Genomic DNA, 25737 nt, shown 5'->3' on the forward strand with positions numbered 1-25737 from the left:
TTAAAGTGAAAAGTCTTTTGAAATGGAGTGAACAAATTCAGATGTTTCTTTCCTGGTTTAGGCATCAGACTTGAAAGAAATTCCAGCTGTGACATATTTACAAGGGGTATGCAGAGTAGGTATAAAAGCAAATGCACACAGCTATTGCTTAACTAAACAAGCATCTCATTTGGGGCTCTGTGAATTCTTGGTAATAATTCTTTGTAGTCTGCTGCTGCTGCTGTTCGGTTTCCCAACTCTCCCTGTCTGTCCCACTGGGCTGACACCTGCTGTGAGTCAAGCAATGGTTTGCACAGGTGAGAATCTCCCAGGTTTTATTTTGCATCCATCTTCTTTCAAACACTGAGCCTGCACGTGCATAAAATGGGAGGATCATGAAATATTAATTCACAGTGCTGGTGTTTAAATCCAGCATTGACTCTCCAGACTCCTGGGCCTATTTTGGAAAAAGCACCACACTCCAAAATACATTCAGAAGCAAAGCTCTCTCAATTACAGAAATGCAAGAAACAGTGCTGGCTTTCAGGGGAAGATGCTGCAATATGAATGGAATAATAAAATATTCCTTCAGCCAAAGGAAGAGAGAGAAGGACTTGGCACCCCACCGAGATGATGCAGCACTGTCAGTGTGGTTTCTTCAGACTACTACAGCGACCATTGTCTGTCTGCCTCTCAGACCCCCTCTCAACAGTTTGTTTAACCCTTTGATATTTTCAACCAAACTCTGTGGGGAAGGAGATGTCTTCAAGAAATGAAAATCACTACAAGTTTAGTGTGGACTGGGCAAGGAAGACTGAAGGATTTGCCGTTTGGGGGGGAAAGGATGCTGTGTGAGTATGATGGATGAGCAGGACAGCGCCAGTGTGGGGTTAATCAAATGCTGCCATTTGCCTGACTGCTGCTCTCTGTGGGGAGAGATGAGGGTGGTGTGCCGGGCAAGAGGGAGCATTGCAACTCGGCAATCTTCATGAGCACGTATAGAGATGAACTGGAGTCAGGACGGGCATGGAAAGGGCAACACTTGTTAGGCAACCCAAATTCCTTCATTGTGCTGCACAGTGGATGACTTTAATCTAATGTCAGGATTTTCAATGCACAGGCAATTAGCCACATATTTATCCTAGTCATTGACTTTACTGGTAAACGTGGAGTACATCCGTGTTCTGGGCAGCCCTTCATTAAATTTGACTTGTCTGGTGGTGGCAAATTGAAATAAGTGGTAAAAGATGTTTTCAGACAAGCTGAGGACTGTTGTGCTTTGAGAAAGAGCACTGGTACACAGTGCAAACTTTGGCTCTTTTTTTGAAGCTGTATACAGTATTGTGCTAGAAGTGAATGTGACCAGGAGTGCCTGCCTTGGCAGCTGGGAGCTCACACCCAGCTAAGCACACAGCCCCTTTACAATAGTTTTGCCACAGAAACAAAGCCAGGAACAACAAAGAGTGCTCTGCTGACAGGTGAGGGGACTGCCAAGGAACTGTTTTTGGGAAACCCAGGATGTCTGAAATCTACATCCGAGCAACGAAGTACCAGTGGGATCCAAATGCAATGATACCTACCAGTCTATAGCATTAGTATGAAATACAGACTGGCTGTTTTTTCAGATGCCAGAAGATGAAGAGGATGAAATCTAGGGAGTATTTAGGGACAATAGATGAAATCTGTTGGAGTCTTCTCTGGAAGGGAAGAGCAGATTCACTGTTTATCCCAGACTAGAAGTTGTCTTCGGGTCTGGCAGCTGTGCTCAGCTGCGCTTGGTGGGACAGGCAGGCAGGGCTCTGCTCCTTCCTGAATTCTGTCTCTCAGGGATGTGTGCTCCCTGTGGGAAGCATGTGCAGAGCTATTGAGAGCAGAAGCAGAGCAGGCAGCCCGAAGGACATTACTCCAACTCGGTTTCTCAGCAGAGCACTTATTCCAGGTCTGTACTTCCCCTTGATTGTTTGCCCCTGCCATTGCGGAGCTGACATCTTGCAGGGGAGCACTGCTTGGTCCCTTATCGTAGGAGCATGAGGAATGATCATTGCCCAGCGACACCCATCGATAACAGTGAATAATAGTCAGGAAGGGAGGCAGACAACAGCAGGAACATGCTCAAGAGAGGTGCTGTAATTCTCGGGACAGGACGCTTCTGCAGAGGAGGAGGAGAGTTGCGGGGTGGACGGGAGGGGGGTTCCTGTCACTGTTGATGCTCTCTAGAGCTCAGCAGCTGGAGAGAAACATTGGCTAAGGATGGTCAAAGCTGGGAAAGGAAAAAAGCAAGGAGGGAAAAGGTTGAAGTGAAAAGAGCTAGGAGCCACGCTGGAGAGCATACAAATAGCCTGCTGACCTCTGATGCATGAGGGATGAAGAAAACAGACTGTGACTGACTATGTGGACCATCTGGGTGATCTTCTGGATTTCAACTGTCCCGGTAGGTGCTCAGATCTATTTATTTCCGTTTGCATGGAATCACTTGTTGAGTAATGCTGAGCACCTCTATTCCATGAAGTTGTGGTGTCTCTGTTTAAAAAGATCTATGTAGAACCTGGGATTTTTAAATTTTCTTCTTGCTTCTGCTGCTTCCTGCACTAACTGACAGTGGCCAGATGACTAGATGCTGGATGCCTCAGTTTCCCCACCTTTATAAAGACTGAAGTGTTACTAACTCACTCTGACAAACACAGCAGGTGCTGTGATGAAGGAGAAAAGATTTCACTCATTCAGAGAAGCTTTACTGATTTACACCAGCAATCAATACCTTAAGGGGCAATGCCCACATCTAGCAGTGCCTCCCTGGACTCAGATTGAAGGAATGTGAAGCGATGTTTGTACCACAAAGTTTGTCTTCTTTTTTTTTTTAGCTTTATCACTTTACTGAGATTTATGTCGCAGATTGTCACTGCTGAGCTCCAGGTGCTTGGATCAGTCAGAAAGGAGAGTGGAACCTGGGATGTGATCTCCAGGTGCTGCTCAGGTTATTCAGATTTTGAATGCATATAAAACAAGGGGTGAAGTCTAGCTTGGGTGTGAGAAGTTAGGAAAGGATCAAATCACTGTTTCATTGCAACAAATGGAAAAATCAATTTATTTGTCCCAGCAGAGGATTTGGCTCTGACTGTGAGAAAACCTGAGCTCTGCCTAGACATTTTAATTGCAGAGTGAATACAATCTTCAAACCTTTTGCCTTTTGATCATCTTCTGCAATAAAAATTGTGACTGTGATGGTTTTCTTGTAATTTTGGTTATTCTTAGTACTACCTAAAGGACTCTGTAAACAGATGTCATTGCTCAGGGTGTCCCTAAGAGCACCTCCTTTTATTGGTTCTTCTAATCTTTCAAACGTGTTTTGAGTTTGCCAGGCATCTTGCTCCTTAAATCCTCTTATTATACTAAATCCATTTATGTTAAAATGAAATGGCTGTGAATTCTGGATAATGTTTAGATTCATTCATTTCACACTTCTAAAACTGTGTTGGCTGTTGCTATCAATATTGCAGCTTTTTGCCCATTCTTGATATCTATTTATCACAGTTATCTCTGTTTGGAGTGGGTTTTGTATCTGTCTTTAAACAAAATATGAAGAGATCTTTCTCTCTGTCCTGGTTTCAGATGGGACAGAGTTAATTATCCTTTTAGTAGCTGGTGAAGTGTCAAGGAGATCACAACTGTTTCAGGGAACTGTTTAGGAAGAGACATAGAAACTGCACGTAGAGGAGCCCCTTTTCCTCCTCCTTCTCAAGCAGCAGGGGCAGGCTGTTTGCTCCCACTTGAGGATGGTAAACACGAGTGAGACTGAGCACAGCTGGTGGCAGAGTGGGGTTATCCGGCCACGCCATGGGAAGTGGATTTCACATCGCTCTGCAAACATCCAAGCACTCATACCCAGCCTGCTCCCTCAGATGCCAGTGTTGGCATAGACAGCCTCAGGGACAGGGTGGGTGGAAAACAAGGTGTTTAAACCCACACCTGGAAGCTCTCTGCTTTCCCTGGGTTTAACATCCTGTTAGCTGCACATCTATTCCCAGAAGTGGTATCCAGCTGATTAGAAGAATAGTGTGGACATCACTCTGTGGGGTAAAACAGTAATTGTAAGGCACTACCCATGCTGTACTCCTGCTTGAGCAACACATTTAGTATAAGAAAGTAATGCTGTATCAGATCATCAGGGTGATCTTCACAGCTGGGTGTGCTAAAAGTGTGTGGCCTCACTCTAGCCATAAAGAAACAACACATAATTTAAACATTTCTAAAATAAAAACTTCCTTAGTACCCACATTTCTCAAAGGAAAATAGTGCCCACACAATGTAGAGGCTTTTTTAAGATGGAGTATTCCTCTGTTTCTGAGATCACTGCTAACATGATTCCTAGAATTTATTTTTACATATGTTCAGTATCATCTTAACACCCTATATACAAATCAGACTGGTTATGTTGGACACTTCAAATGCTCAGCATTCAGATCCTGGCATCAGAATAGTGTTTCTTTCATATAAAGCCTTTACACATGTGATTCCAGAGAATTTATTATATTGTCCAAAACCAGGTGATTTCTAGTTCATTTATTTCATGACACACAAAGACAAGGGTGAAGGAAACTGAAGTTAAACACAAGTTTACACAGCAGACCAATTAGATGAGGTACAATACACTGCTGAAAAGATCAAACTTTGTTCAGAGATACAATACTCAAAATATTTCCAGGCACAATAGTGGGAATATGGTCTCTAATGTCTGGTACGCTAAAATTTAATTGTAGAAAAGTAATAGTTCTCATTACAAGGTTTTCAGGGATTGTTCTTTCTCCCAAATCTAATCTGAAAGTGATCAGCAATACTACAAGATTTATTAGGTTGAGCAGTAATGTGATGCTGCTGGGTTAACTTTCTTGAACAAAGAACATAAACAAATTCTATCTGATATTTTTCAACTAACAGAGCTTGATGACTGGCTTCTAATCTCTTCATTATGTATGTACATACATATGCATTTATATATATGAACATAAAAGTTCCATAGTGAAAATTTATAGAGATTTTGGGTTTCTCCATTAGAAAGAAATTGTCTAATTTATTATAATGGGCATCCACTTATATTCAGGTTTCTTGTGTCAAAAAGAATAGACACTTCTAAAAATAACTTTTACCCTGCAAAGGGTAAAAATACTTTTTTTCTGAATAATGTAACTGTTAAGACCATGTCCTGCAAATAATTTTGTAATGATTTTCAGTATTTGTCATTTTAATGGTCTGTAGCTGTTTGGTTTTTTAACTCGTTTTGGTCCAGCTGCATAAAACATAAACACACATTTAATTGCTACAGTAGGATTGAGTGGACACTAACATTTCCACATGGTTTTATGAGAAAGGAGGATGAGAAGATGAGAAAATGACCTTAAGACAAACTATCATTTACATTCTCACAAAAATCTGGGTGAGATTCTGCCTTCAGGTGGGCTCCTGCAGCTACCAGATGGTAGCAGGGAAACAGGCTTGGGTGGTCTGCAACCATTAGGCATATTTGGATAATTTGTGCCCAGGAAAATGACCTGCCAGGTGTATGATTTAACACAGCCATGGGTGAGTGATTAATTCTCTGTTACTCTAGGAGACTCCAGCAGTGTCCTGGATGTTTCTGTAGTCTTTTGGAAGAGCATCCTATTCATGTACTTAATTTAGCATGATAACACATTTTTCTCAATGTCAGTAATGTCAGCAAAAGGGAGAAGTCACAAACTCAGTCTGTGCTTGCCTGCTGCTACTACAAAAATACAGACTTAACTGGGAAAATTGTCTGTATTTCAAGGAAATATTGCCCACAATCAAGTGATAGATTTGCATGGGGAATATGAGCATAAAAAGGATATATTCAATTGAGATTTTATAAGTTTTAAGAGGAAAAGTGATTCCACTGCTTTTAAAATTTGTAGATCAAAGCTATCCCACCTGTCTGTGACCTTCTGAGTGTCCTGAAAAGGGAGGAAGAAAAGTGTGTGGAGACTCTTTCCCTGGAAGCAAGGAACAGAACGACTGAAAATGATCTGCTCCTGAGCTCAGGTAAAGGCTGAAATAATGCACCCGATAAAAGCTGCTCTCACATGAACTGCTCAAACTCAGATTCCCTGGCATCCCTTCCCATAGGGGGTATGCACTTAGAATACATCTCTCCTTTAGGAGCAGAAAAACAGGTAAGATCTGTTACAAGGCTTTGAGAGCAGGATTCTAACATTACGGTGACAGGAAGAGTTGTGGCAACCTTCTAACCCAGTTGCTTGACTGTAATCCTCACAACTAAGGAACAAACCAGCAACAAAATATTGCAAATTGCAATAATGTCTTCTTGGGAAAGGGTAATTTAAAAACTCAGCCCAGCAACTGCAAATTTACTTAACTATATTTACCTTAAAAATCAATGAAGACCAGCAGCTAACATTTAAATCACGTGGCTTGAAGGTCCTCATTGCTTCCTCCTTGTTCCAAGTTACTGTCACCTAAGAGAGTTCTTGAATTTCAGTGAGGATTTATCATCATAAAAAGGAGCTTTTTGGCCTGGGAAAGTTGTGTACATGATGAGTCCTCATCATGTTTACAGTTTTGCTTTCACAGCTGAGCAACTGGGGTCATGTGCAAGGGATTATTAAACCTTGCCTGTGAACTGCGTGTTAGTTCCCCCAGGCAGCTGCTGGGTCAGCATCTCAGAGAGAACATGGGGTGTAGACAGCACATGTGCCTATTTTTAGTGTGTGACCAGTCATCACCACAGGATGGGGTTGTGTCACTCCCAGCATCTCACAGACTGAACTGATTCTGGGTGACTTTTGTGCGCTGCAACATGGGCAAGATTCTCACCAGCATGAGAGGGGAAGGAGCTCCCATGAGATGTGCTGTGTGCAGGCTATCCTGGCCACAGATAGGCTACCATGTGGAGCTGGAGTTAAGGTGTTTTCTTAGTTTCAAAGCCTTCCTCTCTAACAGTGAGTTTTGGAGACAAAAAATCTCACTATGACCTGGCCCAAGGACAGAACTCAGAGGGAAGATCTATTGCCTGGTTTCTTAGGATGTTTTGCATTTTTCTCTGTCACTGTTTTATCCCTGTCCCTTGCAGACTGAGGGATGTGAGCACAGCTTCAGGGCATTACAGCCACATAGCAGTGACAGGATACCTTATGGCAAGCTTCCAGGTATTCCACAAGGCAGATCTGTCTCATTGCATATAAGAAGTTTAATGATATGAACAAATCAGTATAGTTTGTTTCCTTCAGTGAAGAGCAGGTTGGTTTGTCAGCCTATTTCTTTTTCTGCTTTGATCCTGTGATATAGCTCTCATGTTCAGCTCTGTGTTTCCTTGGCACCAGAGCCCCACAGGACCATGCAGGTGTGGACTTGCACTAGCATTATCAGTGAATACTATTTTACAGATGGTCTTGTTTTGTCTCAGTCAAATAGTAGCTTCTCAGCAGAGACTTAATCCAGTTTTAAACTGGATCCACATCTTAAAGTTCACCCAAGGCCCTTCACTACTGGAATTTTTAAATGGGGTAATTCTACCTAAAATTCTACCAAACTCTAAGAGGGGTTTGTTACCTTGGTAAACTAGGGAGTATTCTGGGAAATAACACACCTAAAAATACATTCAGCCTTTAAGGTACCTGCATGCCTGAAGTTCTTGTGGAGAAAATCTCATACAAGGATTTCAGTTTGAAGAAGAGAGAAACAAAGCTGAGGAATTCAGTGCATACTCCTGGTGGGTCATGGAGGGAGGAATAAAAGTGGCTTTGCAGGGTGTGGGGCACCTTCTGCACCTTGTCCTTCCTGCACCTGCCCCAGAAGCTTTGACTGGCACAGGCAGGAAAAAGGACAAAGCAGGGAACAAGCTCCCACCATGCTGTCTCTGCTGGCGAGCTCACATCTCTGTGAAGAGGGCTCAAATAAAGGAATTCATTGCTGGGGAATCAGGCACAAAGTACCTGAGCAGTGAGTGTTTCTTATCCTCCTGCAGTAAAAGGGAAAAGGGACTCTGCCCTTATGATAACATTAGCCTGGGAAAGGGAGCAGTGTAATATTAACATAACCCAAGTCACAGTTACGCTGTTTTTAGTGCATGAGTGACGACAAGAAAATTCTCTTGGGAGCAAGGAGCAGGGCAGGGAAAGGAGCAGGGCAGGGAAAGGAGCAGGGCAGGGAAGCTACTGGAGACTTGGGACCCCTGATCATGGTGTATTGCTGCTGGGAGAATGCTCTGAGTGCTGCTTGAGGGGGATCCCAAAGAGCACAGGGCTCTGTGAGGGAGGTGTTGCTGTGCTTTGTCTCCATCCTGAGGCTCTTTATCTAGCTGGGGGTGGGAGACACTGGCTTTTATCCATGAGGAGTGGCAAGAAGCCCACCTGCAGGAGGAATAGCTCAGCTGGTTTATGTTTTCTCTTCTCAAATAGACCACCCGACATCATAATTTTGCCAGGTTTTTCTGTGCATTGGGTCTGATTTTGGGGTTTTATGCCTGTGGCGTTGGCATGAAGGTTCAATAAACCAAACAATGCAGCATATTAAGTCATAAATATCACCTAAGGTGAAGTTTTGCTTGCCTTTAAACTTTTGCTTTGAAGTAAATCCTTTCCAAGACTTATAAACATTGGCACAGGGAGGACACCAGGGCTGAGGTGCCACCCTGGCTGTGAACAGCTCTGTATTTTCAAGCACTAGGACTGCTGCACAGACGGAATTCAATACATTTCTAGAAATGTAAATATTTTTGTCAGGCTAATGGAGGTTGGCCTTATAAAGCATGAAGTGTTTGAGGAGAGTGCTTGGTCAGCACTTCCTCCCCTCAGCTTTCAGGGAGCACGCAGGGCAGACGGCACACGTCCGGATACAGCAGGCACAGGGTAGTCCTGACACACCCCAGTGGCCTTTTTAACCCTGTTATGTTGCAGAAACCTCAAAGGAGGCTGTGCTAAAACTATTGACAGGGAGTGGAGGCAAAAAGAAACGAGTCTGAATGATTTCAACCTGTATCTGGAGAAGAGCAAAATAAGAAATAGTAGGATTGCAGTTTCTCTTTGGTACAAAGAGCATCAAATGTAGGTCTTCTCCACTAGCACTCTGCACCTCAGGCCAAAATTAATCCATGCCAGCATCCAGCAACTAAGCAAGATGTCTAAGTAGAGATCACCATCACACTCTGCTCTGTTGGCCACCAGATGAGCTCCCTGAGGCATCTCTAGCAGCCCTGCCAGAAGGCAACACGGTCAAGCTGAGGGTGCAGCTAGAAAAGTCTCCTTCCCTCTCTGACTGTGAGAGGGGACCATGACAAGCCCATCCTTAAAATAAGCAGCCCTTGCACCTAACTGAGGGAAAAGGGGTGAGTCTGGGCAGCCAAGCTCAGTGAATGGTCTGTTGGCATTGTTCACTTCACCACAGCCTGAGCACAGTGAAAGAGAGGAGTATTTATGGTGATAAAAGGAAGACACTGATGCTGTTCCTCTCTATCCTTCCCCCAGTATGATGAGATTAGCTCAGCTGCTTAGAGCATAGTGCCAATAATGTCTAGGTTGTGGGTGTGATCCCCAAATGGACCATTCACTTTAGAGTTGTACTCTCTTTGTGGGTCCCTTGCAACTCAGAATAGTCTGTGATTTAAGTGATCTGTGGTTTAAGTATCATCCTGAAGCGTTCTAAACTCCTAGACACAGAATCACAGAATGGGTGAGGCTGGAAGGGACCAATGGATCATCTGGTCAAACCTCCCTGCTCAAGCAGGGTTATCTAGTTGCATTTTTTCATATTTACAAAATATTATGTAAGGAAAACATTAGGATGTCTCAAAGTGAAAGCTTTAGAAAGGCTGAAAATAAGTTTAAATATTCCCATCTGGTTTCCTTCATCTTTCCAAGGCCATTCAGTAGTTACCAGCAAACAGTTAGCAAAAGGCCTGATGTAAAATTCAGAATGACTCTAATTGCTATTTGTGTGTCTAGTAGAGACCAGTGGGATCAATGACAGGAATGGGACAGGTCTGGGAGCTTTCTGGGGCTGGTTTGAAGCAATCAGGACCTGCTCTGTCCTATCCAGCTCTCAGCAGGATTTGCTGTCTCACCCAGCTTGCTTTTCAGAGCACCGAGCACCTTTGTTCCTGTAGCTGCCTTGGTCCATGGGAGATGTTGGATGGTGCTGTGCTGCTTGGGGATGTCTCCCAGTGTTTCATTGCTGGAAGAAGTTCCATGGTGTCATGTCACTGGGAGATGCTGTATGATATTTCCTTGTTGCCCTCCCAGGCAGATGTGCTGGAATGTGGGACAACATGAGCTGCTGGCCTTCATCCACTGTGGGACAGACTGTCAATGCTCACTGCCCTGAATTCTTTCAGATGCTGACTGGGAAAAAAGGTAATGCTAAAATTATGCTTTTCTCACCCGGGTGTTTTTTATTAAACACTTTATTTTTTATTTCTTTACAAAAATGCCACACTCAGGTCTGAACTTGAAATGAATATTTTTCCCTCCTTTTAAAGAACAATAGTTACTTAGCAGGTCTGTTTCCATCTCTAAGCTGAACATGGAAAAGCCTGGAATTAAAGTAGCAAGATCTTTTAAGTGTTTGTGTTTTCCAGCCAGATGGAAAAAAAATGTAGGAATTAAATGCTATCCTGAAAAGCAGGTTTTTAGCATGGTTTCTTAAGGAAAAGGGTTTTCTCCACTCAGGTTCTGTGTTTATTTCTGTCTTTCCCTTTTAACAACTGCTAGAGCCAGTGGCTGGTCCCAGAGGAGCTTGATGGGGACAAAACTTCACACAGCATTAGGTTCACATGCATTTTGGCAAAACATCCAGCTAGGCAGGCAGAAAAGATCCCCTTTTTTGCCATCATTAAGAGGAAATACGCACTGGGGATTTCTCTCTTGCCTGTGACAGGATACATACAAGTGGCACAATCTCATTCAGGTTTCATGGCTCACCCAACAATTCACTTCAATAGAAGTGAGCTCAAGCAATGCTTTTTGTCCTTTTTTCTGGGATATCTAAACTAGAAATGAAGTGAAATTTATTCCCAGTAGACTACAGTAATCATGAGCTATTAAGTAAGCCTGCTTTCTGTTCATTTCTGCTTTTCAATAATGCCTAAGAAATGTGTTTACGTTTCTCTTTAGGGAGTTAATGATTCAAATGAGAAGAGGGTTTTGCATTCTTCAGTTATAGGGCACAGATTAATGAGGTCCAGTACTTACAGAAAAGCAGACAGATTCATTTTATGAAGGGAGGAACAGGAGACAAAGTATTAGATTGTCTAATAAAGATTACATAACTCAAAGGAGAAGCACTTAGTGTTCTTTAAATTAAATCAGACATGAGCCACTCAGATTAAAATAAAAACCTTGCTACTTTCTGTACACACGAACATTATCTGCCCTTTGAGCCCTTTAAGCCGGTTTAAAGCCAAAGGATAAACTACACAAAGGCTTAGATCGCTGAACAAACCATCCGTCTGGCATCTACTTCTCTTTAGCACAGTGATCCCGGCCCTTAAACGCAGTAACTGAAATCCCTGCTGGTACAGCCACCAGAGGGAACTGCTCCCTGCCTCTGGCCTTCTCGCCGGGGAAGAAATAGGAATTTGTACATCCAAAGGTCATAATTACATCTCGGATGTTCACTGCCTTATCTTGGAGATAGTCAGCTTAAACTTTAGCTGCCCTCCTTATCGAGAAGCTGATAAACAGTAATCAGAGTGACAGTGTTCAAAACAGAACCCCAAGACCTGGTCCATCATTAGCATCTTATTTCAGTCTCTGCATCTGGCATTCTGGGACAAAGTCAGCAATAGTTTAACCTCATTCTCATGGCCACCTTCATCTTTGATTTTATACTGTGGTTGGCTTGTGACTCCAGAGTTTATTTACTGTCATTGCCCTGTTTGAAACTATTTTGAAAAAGAAAAACAAAGATCTTGCTTCAAAAGAAAAGCAAAGGTTTTCTCTCCTCACCACTTGCAAAGCAGATGGGCAGCCACATATGCCAAAGGCCCATATGTTAATCCATATGGATGGCTCTGAGCTCTGCCCAAACCCTGGTCTCTGTGCTCACATTTGCATTTGCAGCCCAGACTGTCTGGTCCCCTTCTACACAGCAGACCAAAGAAACAAAATTATCTGGAATCAAGTAACAGAACTGATCATGGTGTTGTAGGCAAGGAATGAGGAAGGTATGACAATCGTGAGGATTCAGAGACAAAGGTCACATCAGATGGCCCCAGTGCCACAGCCATCCCTCTAGCCAGAGTTCCTTCATGCCTAGGCAATTCCAAAGTATCAGTAAACACCAAGCCAAATCCTTAGAAAAACTGCAGACTCCCAGTCTGCTCAGAGTGGGGCATGCTGCAGTTTCCCCAGTGTGTGTGTCACCCATAACTCAGGAGCATTGTTAACATTTTCCTTGTGCCCATACATATGATGTACCTGGCACAATCTTCTGTGCTTTGCATGTAATGTGATAGCATGAGCACACCAACACAGAACTTCACCTCCTCTTGTCTGATCTGCTTTGACAACCTCGAGCACAAAACAGTCACAGGCATGATTACAAGCACAGTTCTTTGCTTACACTGAAGTAGAGAATCTGCCACCACACTTGGCACCCTTAGTGGCTGCCAAGAAAGGTTGGGGAGAACATTTTGGGAGAGCTGCTTTTTTCCTGTTGTTGCTGCACTGCAGCAAAACATAGAAAACCTGGCTTATAAAGCCAGCCTGGCTCTTTCAAAGATGCTAAGCTGGAACAAGATGTTCAAAAAAGCATCAGAATAATAGTCTGATAAGGACACACCCAGAGCTCTTACCACGCAGGGCTCTAAGCAGGTTTTGCTGTGCCTTGCAGGTTTACAGAGGTGAGTTCAAATCAAGTGCAGACATGCTGTCAGGTCACCAGCATTAGCCCAGAGGTAGCAGGAGCCCTGGCTCTGTCTTGACAATTCCAGTAGGGCTCCAAAGAGGACAAACCATTGCCAAACACTGCTGCATATGCATCTCCCTCAGTTCCCTCAGCACTGCAGGGATGTTTTGCAAGAGCCAGACACCCTAAAGTCCTCATGGCTAAATATTTGAGAAAAAAAAATAGACTTTTATGGTGCCCTCTGGCAAGGCTTGTACTAGGAAGGACTGCTGGTTTCACATCCCCTTTAAATACTTGCTAGCATTGCCATCCCTGCAACAAAGCCAGGATTTCACTCCATGTTTCTGAAGTATGATTCTTACCAGATAGATCAATGTGATTAGGACAGTGGGCAGTTGTTTTACTTCTCTGTAAAAGTATCTCTCAGAACATAACAAATGCCTGCTAGGGCCACTTTCTTCCAGTGGCATTGTAAGTGGTGTTGGGCAGGACTTCCCACTTCCACACTAGGGCCAGACATTGTATGGACAAGTCCAAAACTATCCTATTCAGCCATGTGCAGCTTGCTGGGCATTCATCTCACTCAGCATTAGGAGTCTAAAAGTCAGACATCCCAGCAGAAGAGGGTCAGACAAACTGCCCTTTGTGGATACCAGCCCAAAAAACGAGTTGAATTCTGCAACTGTCTATTTTTCTCCAAAGTCAGCCACAAGGGACACAGTTGGACTCAAGTACTCAGCTTTCCAGAAGTTGAGCTTAAGTGAGGGGAATTTCTTCCTAACCTTTAATTCGCAAGTAAGCAAGGAAATCAACTGTGTAAAATAATGCCCAGTGTGAGGAAAATATTTTCAGTATTCATTTAAATCTTACTGAAAATCTGTAACCATCTACAGTTTTGTGTTCTATTTGGAGCATGACAAACCACAGTAAGGAGGTGGGAACATTCAGCAGAGCATCAGATTTGCATGGAGCTTGAATCTGTGATTGAACAAGTCATGTGTTTGCTGATGTTGGAATAGTGGCCAAGAAACACCAGATGTACCGAGCAGTATTATTTATGTTGCAATTAATAAAAACACATCCATCACAGTCATCCCTGAGTGGGCAAACAATATTATGACCCACACAAGTACACCGGGCAAGTATCAACAGAATCAGCTCAGCTGCATTTTGCCTCCAGCTATGCAGAGTGCACTGCCTGGGGTAACACACTCCTGCCTCGTGGAGCAACCCTACATGGTGACTGAACCCCCAAAGACAACAAAGATAAAAGTGGAAATGGTCATACCCCATTGTGTCTTTTTTTATTGTTACCACACAGGTTTTGTGTACCGAAACTGTACCAGTGAGGGCTGGTCAGAGCCGTACCCCAGACCTGACATTGCTTGTGGCTACAATGTCAACGACACAACCAACGAGGCCAGAGTGAGTCTGAGTGCCCATGACCCTGGGGAGAAACACTTTTAGGAGAGACTGATTGATGTTGTGATTTAACCCAGGTGGGCCTATTGCTATTGGTGGTTTTCAGCGTGAATACTTTCTGCAAATGATTGGAAGTTGTTGCTCAGGGTCAGTAGCTGATTTTACAAGAAAATTTATTCATTAAATAGGAGGAGGGATCTTTCTTTTGGTGCAGGATGATCTCTACCAGGCAGGCAAGGTAAAGATGTGATTATATGTTCCCCTGCAGCGTTCCTATTTCATGACCCTGAAGACCATGTACACCGTTGGATACTGCACCTCCCTTGTGACATTGATGGTAGCCTTGGTGGTCCTGGCCTCCTTTAGGTGAGGAGAAGCATCTCTGGTTTGTGTTTGGCCACGACTTCTGGTCATCTCAGCTGACACAAATCCTTCTATTGACTTTCTGGGCAAGTTAAAAATTGGAGTATATCTGAAAACCTTTAAAGAAATCAGTGACAAAATTCATCTCTGAATCTTGTCTCCCAGAAAATGTCAGGGTTGCCTATTATATTGTGCTCTCCTTTTCTTTCCAAATCACAGCTGGATGCATGTTGTAAATGGCATTTGTACCAACTCTCTGATGAGGTCTTCCCATGATTTCAATGTCCCTTGGGCTGAGTGCCTTTCCCTCTGCTGCTCTTTTCCCCACTTGAGACCGTGGCTAAAACTTTGTTCTAAGGGCCACTGCACTGACTTGTGGTTAAGTGTTTCAGGTTTCTGTTAGCAATTTGACATGCAGCTTATCTTCACTTAGCCCTGTAACCTGGAATTTGTACTGTGCTGCTTATTCAGTGAAATTAATTTCCCTTACAGTAAATGTCAGGGCGGCACCTCTGGGCAAAAGGAAATCCAACTACTTTGCAAATTTATATTCAGGCTGCACTGCCTCTGGACACAGACTATGGGGAGATTTAATACAGAAAACACTGCAGGCACAAGTGCACTGTGCTGGCAGAATAAATAAATTCATCCAGGTGTGAATAAACACCTTGGGGTCATGTTACTACAGAAAGGAGGGAGGGAGGGAGGGATGCTAGAACAAGCATATTGGCATGAAATCACAATTTTCCTGGTAACGTTGAGCTTGTTTTAGTACTTGAGTGGAGCAGATATGACTGTAGATTTTTAAGGTCTTCTCTAGGATATCCCTCTTGGGAAATGCACTAGTCTTCCTTTCACAGACAGAACAACACTGTTCTTCATTTGTCACTTTATCGCTACTAAGGATTGAAACCTGTTGTTTACAGCCACAGGTTCCTTACACTGGTGAGGAATGTCACTTTACTGGATCTCTTTTTTTTTTTGCAGAAGACTTCACTGCACAAGGAACTACATCCACATGCATCTCTTCACATCGTTCATTTTGCGAGCCTCATCCAACTTCATCAAGGATGCTGTCTTGTTTTCCTCTGAAGACACAAATTACTGCGGGGCATACACGGTAATCCTCTGCTCACCAGCTTGCTCCACCCCTCAGTCTCTCAGCAGGATCCTAGCAGGATTTAGTGTACAGGGAAGGAAATCTCCATCCCAGCTTTATGTTCATCATGAGGGGCTATGGGAGAAGAGAGGTATGCTCTGCCCCTTCTCTGAGAACACATTAAATATTGCTGATTTACACTGCAGTGTGAGACCTGATAGTAAGGTAAGGGCTTGCACTCAGTCTGGGACCTCCCAAATTTTGAAATGGTTTTGCCTTTCTCTTTTTATTGGTAGCAAATTATTTTGAAAATTTGGGTGTGAGGAGGGGTGAGCAACACTGGAGATGATGGTCACTGCTTTAAACTAAAAGATAAGATTTAGGGAGAGAAACAAAAATAGGCTTGTTTTGTTTTATCCTACTGGTTTTGCTGGATATTTGTTGCAGAAAAAAAAGATTTTGAGAACATTTTAGTTTGTCTTTATCAACTGCTTTTCTTGTGGAAAAAAAAGGATTGACAATACATTCATATGCTTCTCTAAGGTGATATTTGTGTTACTGGTACTAGGAAGATAGTAATAGTGAAATTCCCCTGAGACAGTAACCTGAATCCAAGTGTCCATGACACATTCACTTCTTCTAGTGAGGCAGTTGATTAATGCATTTAGGAGTGCCAGCTCTGCTTTCCTGTCATGTGAACCCCTGACTTGAGGACACCCATTTAGTGCCCTAATTGCTATGAAATCTCTATTTGCCAAGATTAATTTACAGCTCACTGTGTCTGTTAGAAGGTAGCAGCAAACCCAGGCAGGAGCTAATTATCCTCTCTTTCCTCAGGCTGGCTGTAAGCTCACCATGGTCTTCTTTCAGTATTGCATCATGTCTAACTACAGCTGGCTCCTTGTGGAAGGACTGTACCTCCACACTCTCCTGGTGATTTCCTTCTTCTCGGAAAGGAAGTTCCTCTGGTGGTTCATCGCCCTCGGATGGGGTACTGGTTCTCCCTTCAGTGAGAACAGCTGGGGTTTTTCTGCCTTTGGGATGGACTCATGAAGCAATAACTGGTTTTTCCAATTGCAGGTGCCCCAACGGTGTTTGTGGCTGCATGGGCGACTGCTCGGCAACTCCATGAAAATATTGGGTAAGTGGTGTGGAGTGGGGGAAGTTGGCATGCCAGGGAGAGCATGCAGCCCCTGTGCAGGCTGTTCCATGGGGTCCTGCTCATTTCTAATTGCTGGGAGCAAGAAAATCAATCCACATCCTGCTGTGGTGGGAGCCTGGATCCTAGTGTGGGTGTGAGTAGAGGTACAATTTCTACGAGAAAAAGCTTCCAATTCCATTTGAGCATTTTCAAGGGTAGAAGGTAGCCTTCAGGTATGAATTCAGACCATGATGTTTTCAGTATCTGTGTTTAACTTTCTGAACAGTAAAGTTTTGTTCCTTTTCCCTTTCAAAATTTTGAACAGTGTTTGTAGTTTAAGGGAAGGACTTGTTTCTGTCCAGTGCAGGTGGGCAGTTTTCTGTCAGACACACTGTACCACTCAGTGAGAACAGGAAATTAGTTTTGTAGAAAAGAGAATAGGGGCCTATCTAAGGTGCAAAACAGACTAAACCTGTTTGAAAAGATACCAATGTTTTGATAACTGACTGCACCTTCTATTTTTACAGGTGTTGGGACATTAACACTGATGCCAATACCTGGTGGATCATTAGAGGCCCTATAGTTGTGTCTATTTTTGTAAGTCTTTTCTGGGACAAGCAGATTCAAACTGTATTTTCAAATACTGTGAAGTCAGAACTCATCTATTCAACATGCTTTAGAAGTGTGTTAATGAACTGATCTTAGGCATGTGTCTGAACTGGTGTGACCCATGAGTTACTGCTTAAGCAACTTCTGCTCAGCAGGACTTAGTTACTAATGCCCCAAAGCTAAGTTCACAAGAAAGGCTAGAGTGTCCTCCCAGGAAGCAAGAGCCTGAAGAAGATCAGGTTTCCACATCCTGTTGATTTCACATGAACGTGGCCGGTTTGTGGAAGCTTGTTTTGGACAGATTCAAGGAAAGCTCCGGAGGAGAAATGAGTGGCTGTACATTTCAGTACAATTAGTTTTGTGCCTGCTGGTCAATGCCTCTCTCAGCAAAGCCAAAACCAACTTGCCTTACATGACCACTGGCTTTTGTTTTCAGGAATGAAAACAGTTCACAGGCTGCACACACCATATATTAGTGGACAGCACTGAGGCACTGCTGAGTGAATTAAGGCACAGGCATTGAAACTCAGTGTGAGCCTGCCCAGTGCAAGGCAGCAGTGATGAAAAGCGCAATTTGGTGTGTATAATACTCAGCACCTATGTTTTGAGCATTTGCTGGTGCTCTTCTTCAGAGCCTTAGGTACGAGGGGGCTGGAGCTGCTGCTTGGGATAGTTGTTCTGCTCGATGAAGATGCTCTGGGTCAGACCATGCTGCAATGACCTGTTTGAAACCCTAGCCCAGAAATGTGAACTGCTGGTTATTCTCAAGTAACCTCCTGACACTCCAAGAGAAACCCCAAGGGCTGGTTGAGGTTTTCACGTTTCCAGTAAGAACCATTTTGCTTGCAAAACACAAACTGCAACACTTGCACACTTCTCAGAAAGCCAGGCAGCAGAGATGGTGGGGTAAAGTTCTGCTCCTATTGACCAGTGAGCAATCCTGCATCCCCACAAGATAAGCAGCAGACCGCTTGCACAAGTGATTTGGGATCAACTTAATGGGGTCATGGCATTTATTTTTCTTGATGAAACTACCCTCACCCTAGGAACCACTCAGCAATATATAAAAGCCAACAAGACCCAGGCAAGACAAAAAGCACAATCTTAGTTTATCTTTTGGCGGCCCCCACCCGCTATCACCTTCCAAGTGTCCTCAGAATGCTGATCCTGCCTTGTTTGGCCACTGAAGGCAGAAGCCGCCTGCATGACTGCAGGTTTTCCTCAAAAGAGGCTTTACTCAAGCCCATAACCAAACAAACAGCCAGATCTTAAGAACCCAGATCTAATCTCTGTATTCCTCACAGCCTTCAGCAGTTGAAAAGGCAGAAAATCAGCACAGATAAACACTTTTGTGCTCCCCGGCTCTCGCTCATTCCTGCACTGCCCGCGGGCAATTCCTCCGGGCAGGAATCCCAAGGCTCCCCTTTCCCCCGTGGTTTTTTATCACTGTAAAGTCCTGCTCAGCCTACACGGCTCTTCCCTGGCCTCAGAGGTTAAAAACCCCAGAATACCCAGACCTGAACCTCCTGAAGTATTTCTTTCCTCCATGCTCTCCACCTCTAGCTCTCCCCAGCTCTATTCCTTTCCTCCTCCCTCCCCAGCTTCCCCAAACTTCCAGCCCTCTGCAGACTCCCTCAGCAGCCACAGCTGCTCCCTTTCCATCTTTAAGGAACTCAGGGACTTGCTGTGTCTGTCCCATCTCCAGGAGACCCAGTTCTTTTAGGAAGACCCCCACCCCAGAGCCCTGCTGCCATGCCCCCAGGCACGCAGGACCAGCATGAAGAGGATGCAGCTCTGCCGAGGTTCCCGGTTCAGGGAATGTTCAGGTTCCCGGCCACAGTGCAGGGCGCTGCAGGAGGGGTGCGGGTCTGCGGGCTGGGCCAGCCAAGGGAGATCAGCCCGAGGTGGCTCCCCACGGGCTGCGGGACAGACAGACAGACAGACAGACAGACACGCTCAGGCGGCTCTACCTCCCCTGCAACTCCCATTCTTTGCCTGAGGGTCAAACGAGCAGAAACAGCTGTTGCTTCATCCGCACTCAAACTGAGCAGATCAGCATTTTTATCTCATACCCACCCTTCGAGATGGGGAAAATGCAAAAGGAAGAACTCCAGTGTCGACTCTCTCCCCACTGTTAACTACTTTGCCTCGTGATCCCAAACCACACCGAGTGCTTTTAGCAGGGAAAAAAAAGAACACTTGTAGTCACATTTAGCAAGTGATAGCTCCAGTGCTGCCCCTTTGCTGGCATCCAAAGTGGGGCCAGACTGTGTAGAGGCTGTCAGAACCCCACAGCCAGAGGGGACCAAACCGATGCTCCTGTTTCCCTGCCCTTTTATTTGCCGGGATAACAAGCCCTGACCATAACTAAAGCTGCATCAAACCAGCAGGGAAAGCAGCCAGCATCCCAGCCCAGGGTGGAGAAACAGGAACAGAGACTGGGATAGGAACATGGACACAGGCAGGCCAGCCCCAACCCCTCTATTCTTTCTGCTCCATCCAAACCTCCCAAAGTGGTTCTGCTGATACTTGCCAGTTACGTAAGTGGATACTGGGTTTGTTGTTTGGTAGGTTGCTTTTGTATTCTTACTTAGGTTTTTTGTTTTGTTTGTTTTTTTTTTTCCAGATTAATTTCGTTCTCTTTGTCAACATTTTAAGAATCCTGATGAGGAAGCTCAGCTCCCCTGAAAAACGGAGCAGTGATTTCAACCAATACAAGTATGTCCCTTACATCCCTTATAAGACATTCAAGGTCACCTGAGCATTTCTTGCTCCTTCTACACCAGCTTTCCCCTGTTTTCATTCTCAGGAGACTTGCAAAGTCAACACTCCTCCTCATTCCTCTCTTTGGGGTCCACTATATCATCTTTGCTTTTTTCCCTGAGGATGCAAGCAGCGGCACAATGGAAATTCAGCTGTTTTTTGAATTGGCTCTTGGATCATTCCAGGTAATGTTTGACAAGCTATTATTTCTTTTAAATAAGAAAAAGACGTAGAACATATAACTCTGCAAGAGACTTGAGTTTCCAATGGCAAAGCCTATTTGTCTGATTTCCCCTGAGATGCCTCATCCCCATTCAAAAGCTGAAATTGCAATCCTGTGACCATGATTCTTTTATCTTTTAGGGCTTTGTTGTGGCTGTACTTTATTGTTTTCTTAATGGTGAGGTGAGTTTAGTGTGTATAACATTCTTTTTTATTGCTGAAGCATGTCTCGTTAATCAGTGGGATACATCCCCCAATGAATTACACACTTTGTCTGAGGGTTTTCTTCCCAGCTACCCACCATCACTCTTGAAATTCCTCCTAGACCTGGCAAGTGTAGGTAATTGTATGCCAGATGCAAACTTCACCTCTCAACTACTGCAACCCTTTCATAAATCAGATAACATTATTACTGTCTGGGAACTGAGGGTGAGAGCACCATCCCTCACACGGTCACACTGACAGCTGACTGGTCCTGATGTATGATACCATTATCTGCCACCCCACCCATGGCTGCTTTATTTACTCAATCCTTAGGAGGGAATTTATCAAAAGCTATACCCAGTCCAAGTTTATTAGGATTCTTATAAGGTAAAACTTTTGGTAGAAGGATTGTTTCCTTTATAGTTGCATGACAACTCCCAGGCTTCTGGGCTAGAACTTGTACTCTGAAATGCTGCTGCTGGCAGAGGTGAGGGGAAACATACAAACCTGGAAGATGTAGAGCTAATTGGAAGGGGGGAAAAAACAAGAAGTGCCTAAGAAAAAGTCACTTTGAAATGAAGGACGGTTTTGAAATACTCTGACTGATCTGCCAACAGGGTTCAGAAAAAATGGTTTTGAAAAGAAAATATGCATATTTTTTTTTAACCTTAGAGTGCCAAAATATCCTGGGTTTATATCTAAAATTATAATTCTGGAAAAATCTACACCAAACCCTTCCTAAGGTCAGCTAGATTCTGTGAACAGTTTCACCTGCAATTAGATATAAAGATGTGTCACTGCAACAACAGTATCACTAAAAGTGTCAAGAAACAGGCCTCACCTTAACCTCTTAAACTGGGGTTTAAATAAATAAACCCAAACCTTGGCAAAGGTAACCCGCTCTCATTTTCCTGTTAGGCTGTTCTCTGCAGTGCAGGGCTCCAACATAAACTGGCTGAACTAAATATTTTGTGACCTGTCTACCTAGGTTCAGCTGGAAGTTCAGAGAAAATGGAGGCAGTGGCATTTAAGCAAGCACTGGCGACAGCATCTCAGCACCTCAGCGAGTAACGGGGGAAGCGGCTTGACTCAAGAGATGCAGGTGGTGAGGTCCAGCCCACCAGGGCACAGGAGAGGAACCCTCCAAAGGTCAAGTGTGCTTTAACTCTGTGCACCTGAGGGTACCTCCATGCTCAGATACACGTGGCTGAGTCCCACGGGCTGAGCTGGGAGTCCTGTGTCCATACCCAAAGCGGGACTTGGCTGTAGATCAATGGTTCTTGGAGCGCATCTGTTTGTGTACACCCTGTGCAGCACCACGGTTATTTTGCAAAGCAAAATGGGCCAAAATATTATGCTCTTCCTTGAGTTTCTGCCCACAGTAATTTGTGTTTCTTTCCGCACCTGCTGCTAGGTCTACGTTAAATGTGACTTTCCATTTTCCTTGTGGCTCTCCAGCATGTCCCAGGCTAAGTCAGGCTGGTGATTTTTTGATGTTCTCTATTTCTTCTGCTGTAGAATCTGGGAGGCCACTGAATTTTATATGATGAAGGTTACATGCCATCTTCCATGGGTTTGAAATGCAAAATTAATTAATCCCTAGAATTTATCAAGGTTCAAAGCCTTTCTGTTGTGGTGATGGATGAATGGATGATGGACACTGAGAACATAAGGTACAGCTGAGCTCCAGTTCCCTCTCTGACTACATGTCCATTGCTCCAGTGACAGTGGCAGGTTCAGACAGGCTTTTGACTTTGCCTCTTTTAGGTGGAGACCTTAGAAACAACAGTGGTCCAATTTGGATATTTGTATCATTTTGAAATGGTACAAAGCTATTACAACATATTCCAAGGGTGACCAGAAAAACTTCAGTAAGATAGCTCATCCCTATTGTGTCTGTACCTCTGAGACTTGACCAGCTTGTATTTGAAGGGAAGAAATGAAAGCTCTTGAGATATCTAAAGGTTAATTTAACTGGACAGTAGAAACTATCTGGTGAAAAACAATACCATAGTGGCTACCAGAAACCTCTTTAGAGTCTACAGTCCCTCAGTACACTGAAATCTGCAAGGCTGTGCACTGTAATATCCTGTCAAAAAGTATCTGAGCTATCACAGCTTTATGCTCTTAAGGACATAATTAAGCAGATTTCCCTGTTTTGAGTGGGAAAGGGATAAAATAATTCATCTGACAAATGAAATCAAATCTCCTACTTGATTTTGTATCCACGTTTCTCCCTAGTTGGGGTGACTTTTGGCTGGGTTTCTTCAAGGGCAAAAATGCCTGAACTGAAAGCAAATGGTATTTATCACTTCTCCCTCTTCCTGATCACCTACCAGACGTTGGCAAAACATGCATGGCATGTCAAATGCAGCATTCCCCAACCCCCTCTGCCAAAACTGCTCCAACTAGCTTTTAATCACACCAAATGCCTACATGGTAGCCTTCTGCCATTTTATCAGAACACAAACATGCAGAGAAGTTCAAAGGATACATTCAAGCTTAAATTACCTGTACTGAAGCAGGTTTTTGAGTGATGTTAGCTCTCTTTGAAACTCTGAGATTCAGGAAAAAGATCTTTTTTTCATTGGCAGTGCTGACAGCTATCCCACACCCTCCCTGGTGCAGCAGGTGCTGCAGGCAGCAGCCAGGAGAGGAAGGGCACCCAGCAGCAGGGACAGCTTCGTGGTTGCTCCAGCCTGCCCTGCCTGGTTGGCTTTCTTGGCTCATGAAGGTCACACAGCAGTAGGAGAGTTGACCTCTTTACAAGCAGGAAAAAAACCAATGAGATGTAAAGCTGTAAACTAGCAAGTGTTTCAAGGAATTATTTTAAACTTATAATTTTGGAAATAGCAAGGTTTCAAGTTGGCTTTGTCCTTTAAAAAATAAGTGCAAGGAAGAAGAGAAGCAGGATCAGTCCCATGACCAAAGGAGAAGTGAAAGCCCCTCCCTGAAGGTTGGAATGAAAGATGTCACTTTGCTGACTCACCGAAGTCAAGCAGAGCCTTCTCGAGGAGAACTTCTCGAGGGTTCACTCTGTCCCAGTGCATTTAGCAAGTCAGATACTTCAAAAACATGTAACCTTAATTTTCTCTCTGGCCTATGAATGAGAAGGGTGAAACAACTTTTATGTTCCCTCTCTGAAAATTAAACTTTCATCCTTCAAGCCAAAGCAGCTGTTTGTTTTAAACGCAAGTGCCTCCTTCCAGCATAAATGAAGAAATACAGATTCAGAGATACAATAACATGTAATTAATTAGATCTGATGCAATTACTGGCTCTCACACGAGCCGGTGTAGGAGCTCAGCCCTGCAGTGCATAGTTAGGACCAGCACAAGACTGGGAGGAGCCCAGGCTGAGCATGATACCTAATTGTACAAGGGCATGCCACATGCCCCAGAAAAAAAATACTGCTGGTTTTTATATTTTAAAACCCCTAGTTCTAGCATAAATTATTGTTTTACATGGCCATTTTGGTATTATTTGCCTTGCCTGAAATAACCAAGAAAAATGAATTATTCCCAGATACCGTATAACATGTTCACTTCAGGCATCAAGCACAAGCCTTGTTTGTATGAAGAGCTGAGTAACTCCATAAAAACTCCTGGATGTCAGCTGGAATTTGGTGTCCTCAACTCTTGGGGAAGAGCACATCCACTCGGGAAGATACCAGAAGCAGGCAGCCCCTGGAGTAATGATGCTGTGACCTTGTCCTGGTTTCTGCTGGCTGTAGGAAGCTGCTGCCTACCACCATCACAGGGCAAAGGGTTCTTACCTCCCCCACCTCCTGGGCAGTACAACAGCTGCTGGGGCTCTTGCTTGTTTAGCTGTGCTGAAGGATGCTAGAGAAAAGAGCAGCTTAGCTCTGGGGACACTGACATGTTTATAAGCAGATGAAGAGGAACAGGAAAGCAGACCTCAGCGAGCAATGCAAAAGCAGGAGATGAAGGCACAAAGGGTGAACACAAACTCCATGCTCATAGAGCCCACCCCTTTCACTGCACTTGCTCCTGGGTATTCAATGTAATATGGTGGCTTTACCAGTAAATAGGACCTGAGTATCACCCTTCACACAAGTAGTCGTCATTGTTCAGGGACACTGGTGACAGCCTCTGGCTATTCAACCCAGATGCCCTGAGGAGCCAGCTGTCCTTCTGCAAGCTAGCAGGAACATCAGCTGATGAATTTAAGAGGAAGTCATTAATGGATTTTCCCTCCAACACTGGCAACAAGGAAGTTCCTAGCAAAACTGTCAGAATCAAAACCCAATAATTGTTCAGTGAATAATTACACTGTGCAATGCCTGAGTGCAGGGCAGCTGAAATGGGCTGTTTCAGAAGTGTTGGTACCGATTCAGTGGGGTTGGGTCCGGTGAAGGTGAGAGACCTCAGGAATTCAGGCAGCACCCCTTCCAGGACACTGCCTGGGGCAGACCTTGTTTTCAGCCAGAAAAGAGGCCCTTCTTGCATGTGCCAGCTGCCTTAGAGGGCTGAGAATGGCCATTATCAGCTTACCAGCACAGGGAAAGAGAAAGCAGGTGAGGACAGTAATGTAATATATCTTTGTAATCATCTTCCTGTGGCTTGCAAAAGCAAGCAAGGCTCAACCACATTCCTGGTGTCCCTACAAGCACAGCTGATGAATGTATTGGAGACTTAAAATCAAAATAACATGCTCTAGGGGACCCTGCCCTAGACCAGAGAGGCTGGATTTGATGACCTCCAGTGCACCCTTCCAACCTTAACTATTCTGTGATTCTGGAAAAACACAGTCCAGGCAGGAAATTTCCCTAGCTACCATGCCCTTTATCAACATTTCCTTATTCTTATCCACAGGCAATGGCTTGTGTACAAGTGTCCAATTAAAGTCAGTAGCTAAGTCTAAACGGCTCATTAACAAGAAGTGATGTTCATTACCCTGCTTTTAAGAGATGTTAAACTGAGACAGGCCAAGTACCTCTCCTGTTGGAAAGAAAACACCAGGTGCTAATTAACTTGAGATTACATAAACTAATTCAGCGGTGTAGCTGGGAAACTCTTTTCCTGACACTTAACTAAACCTG

General features: G+C 44.1%; 1 protein-coding gene across 1 annotated transcript; it reads left to right on the plus strand.

The window, feature by feature from the left end:
- The first annotated feature begins 1928 nt into the window (after positions 1 to 1928).
- SCTR (secretin receptor) lies at positions 1929 to 25737 on the plus strand. Its single transcript, XM_002193194.6, is given in 15 exon segments — positions 1929 to 2251; positions 2253 to 2315; positions 2318 to 2410; positions 5907 to 6033; positions 10248 to 10358; positions 14174 to 14277; positions 14543 to 14640; positions 15625 to 15757; positions 16574 to 16727; positions 16817 to 16877; positions 17405 to 17474; positions 20113 to 20204; positions 20296 to 20434; positions 20613 to 20654; positions 21664 to 25737. Coding segments are annotated over 15 exon segments (1530 nt in total). The 5' UTR covers positions 1929 to 2185; the 3' UTR covers positions 21841 to 25737.

This window comes from Taeniopygia guttata, chromosome 7, assembly GCF_048771995.1.
Source record: "Taeniopygia guttata chromosome 7, bTaeGut7.mat, whole genome shotgun sequence".
Taxonomy (NCBI): Eukaryota; Metazoa; Chordata; class Aves; order Passeriformes; family Estrildidae; genus Taeniopygia; species Taeniopygia guttata.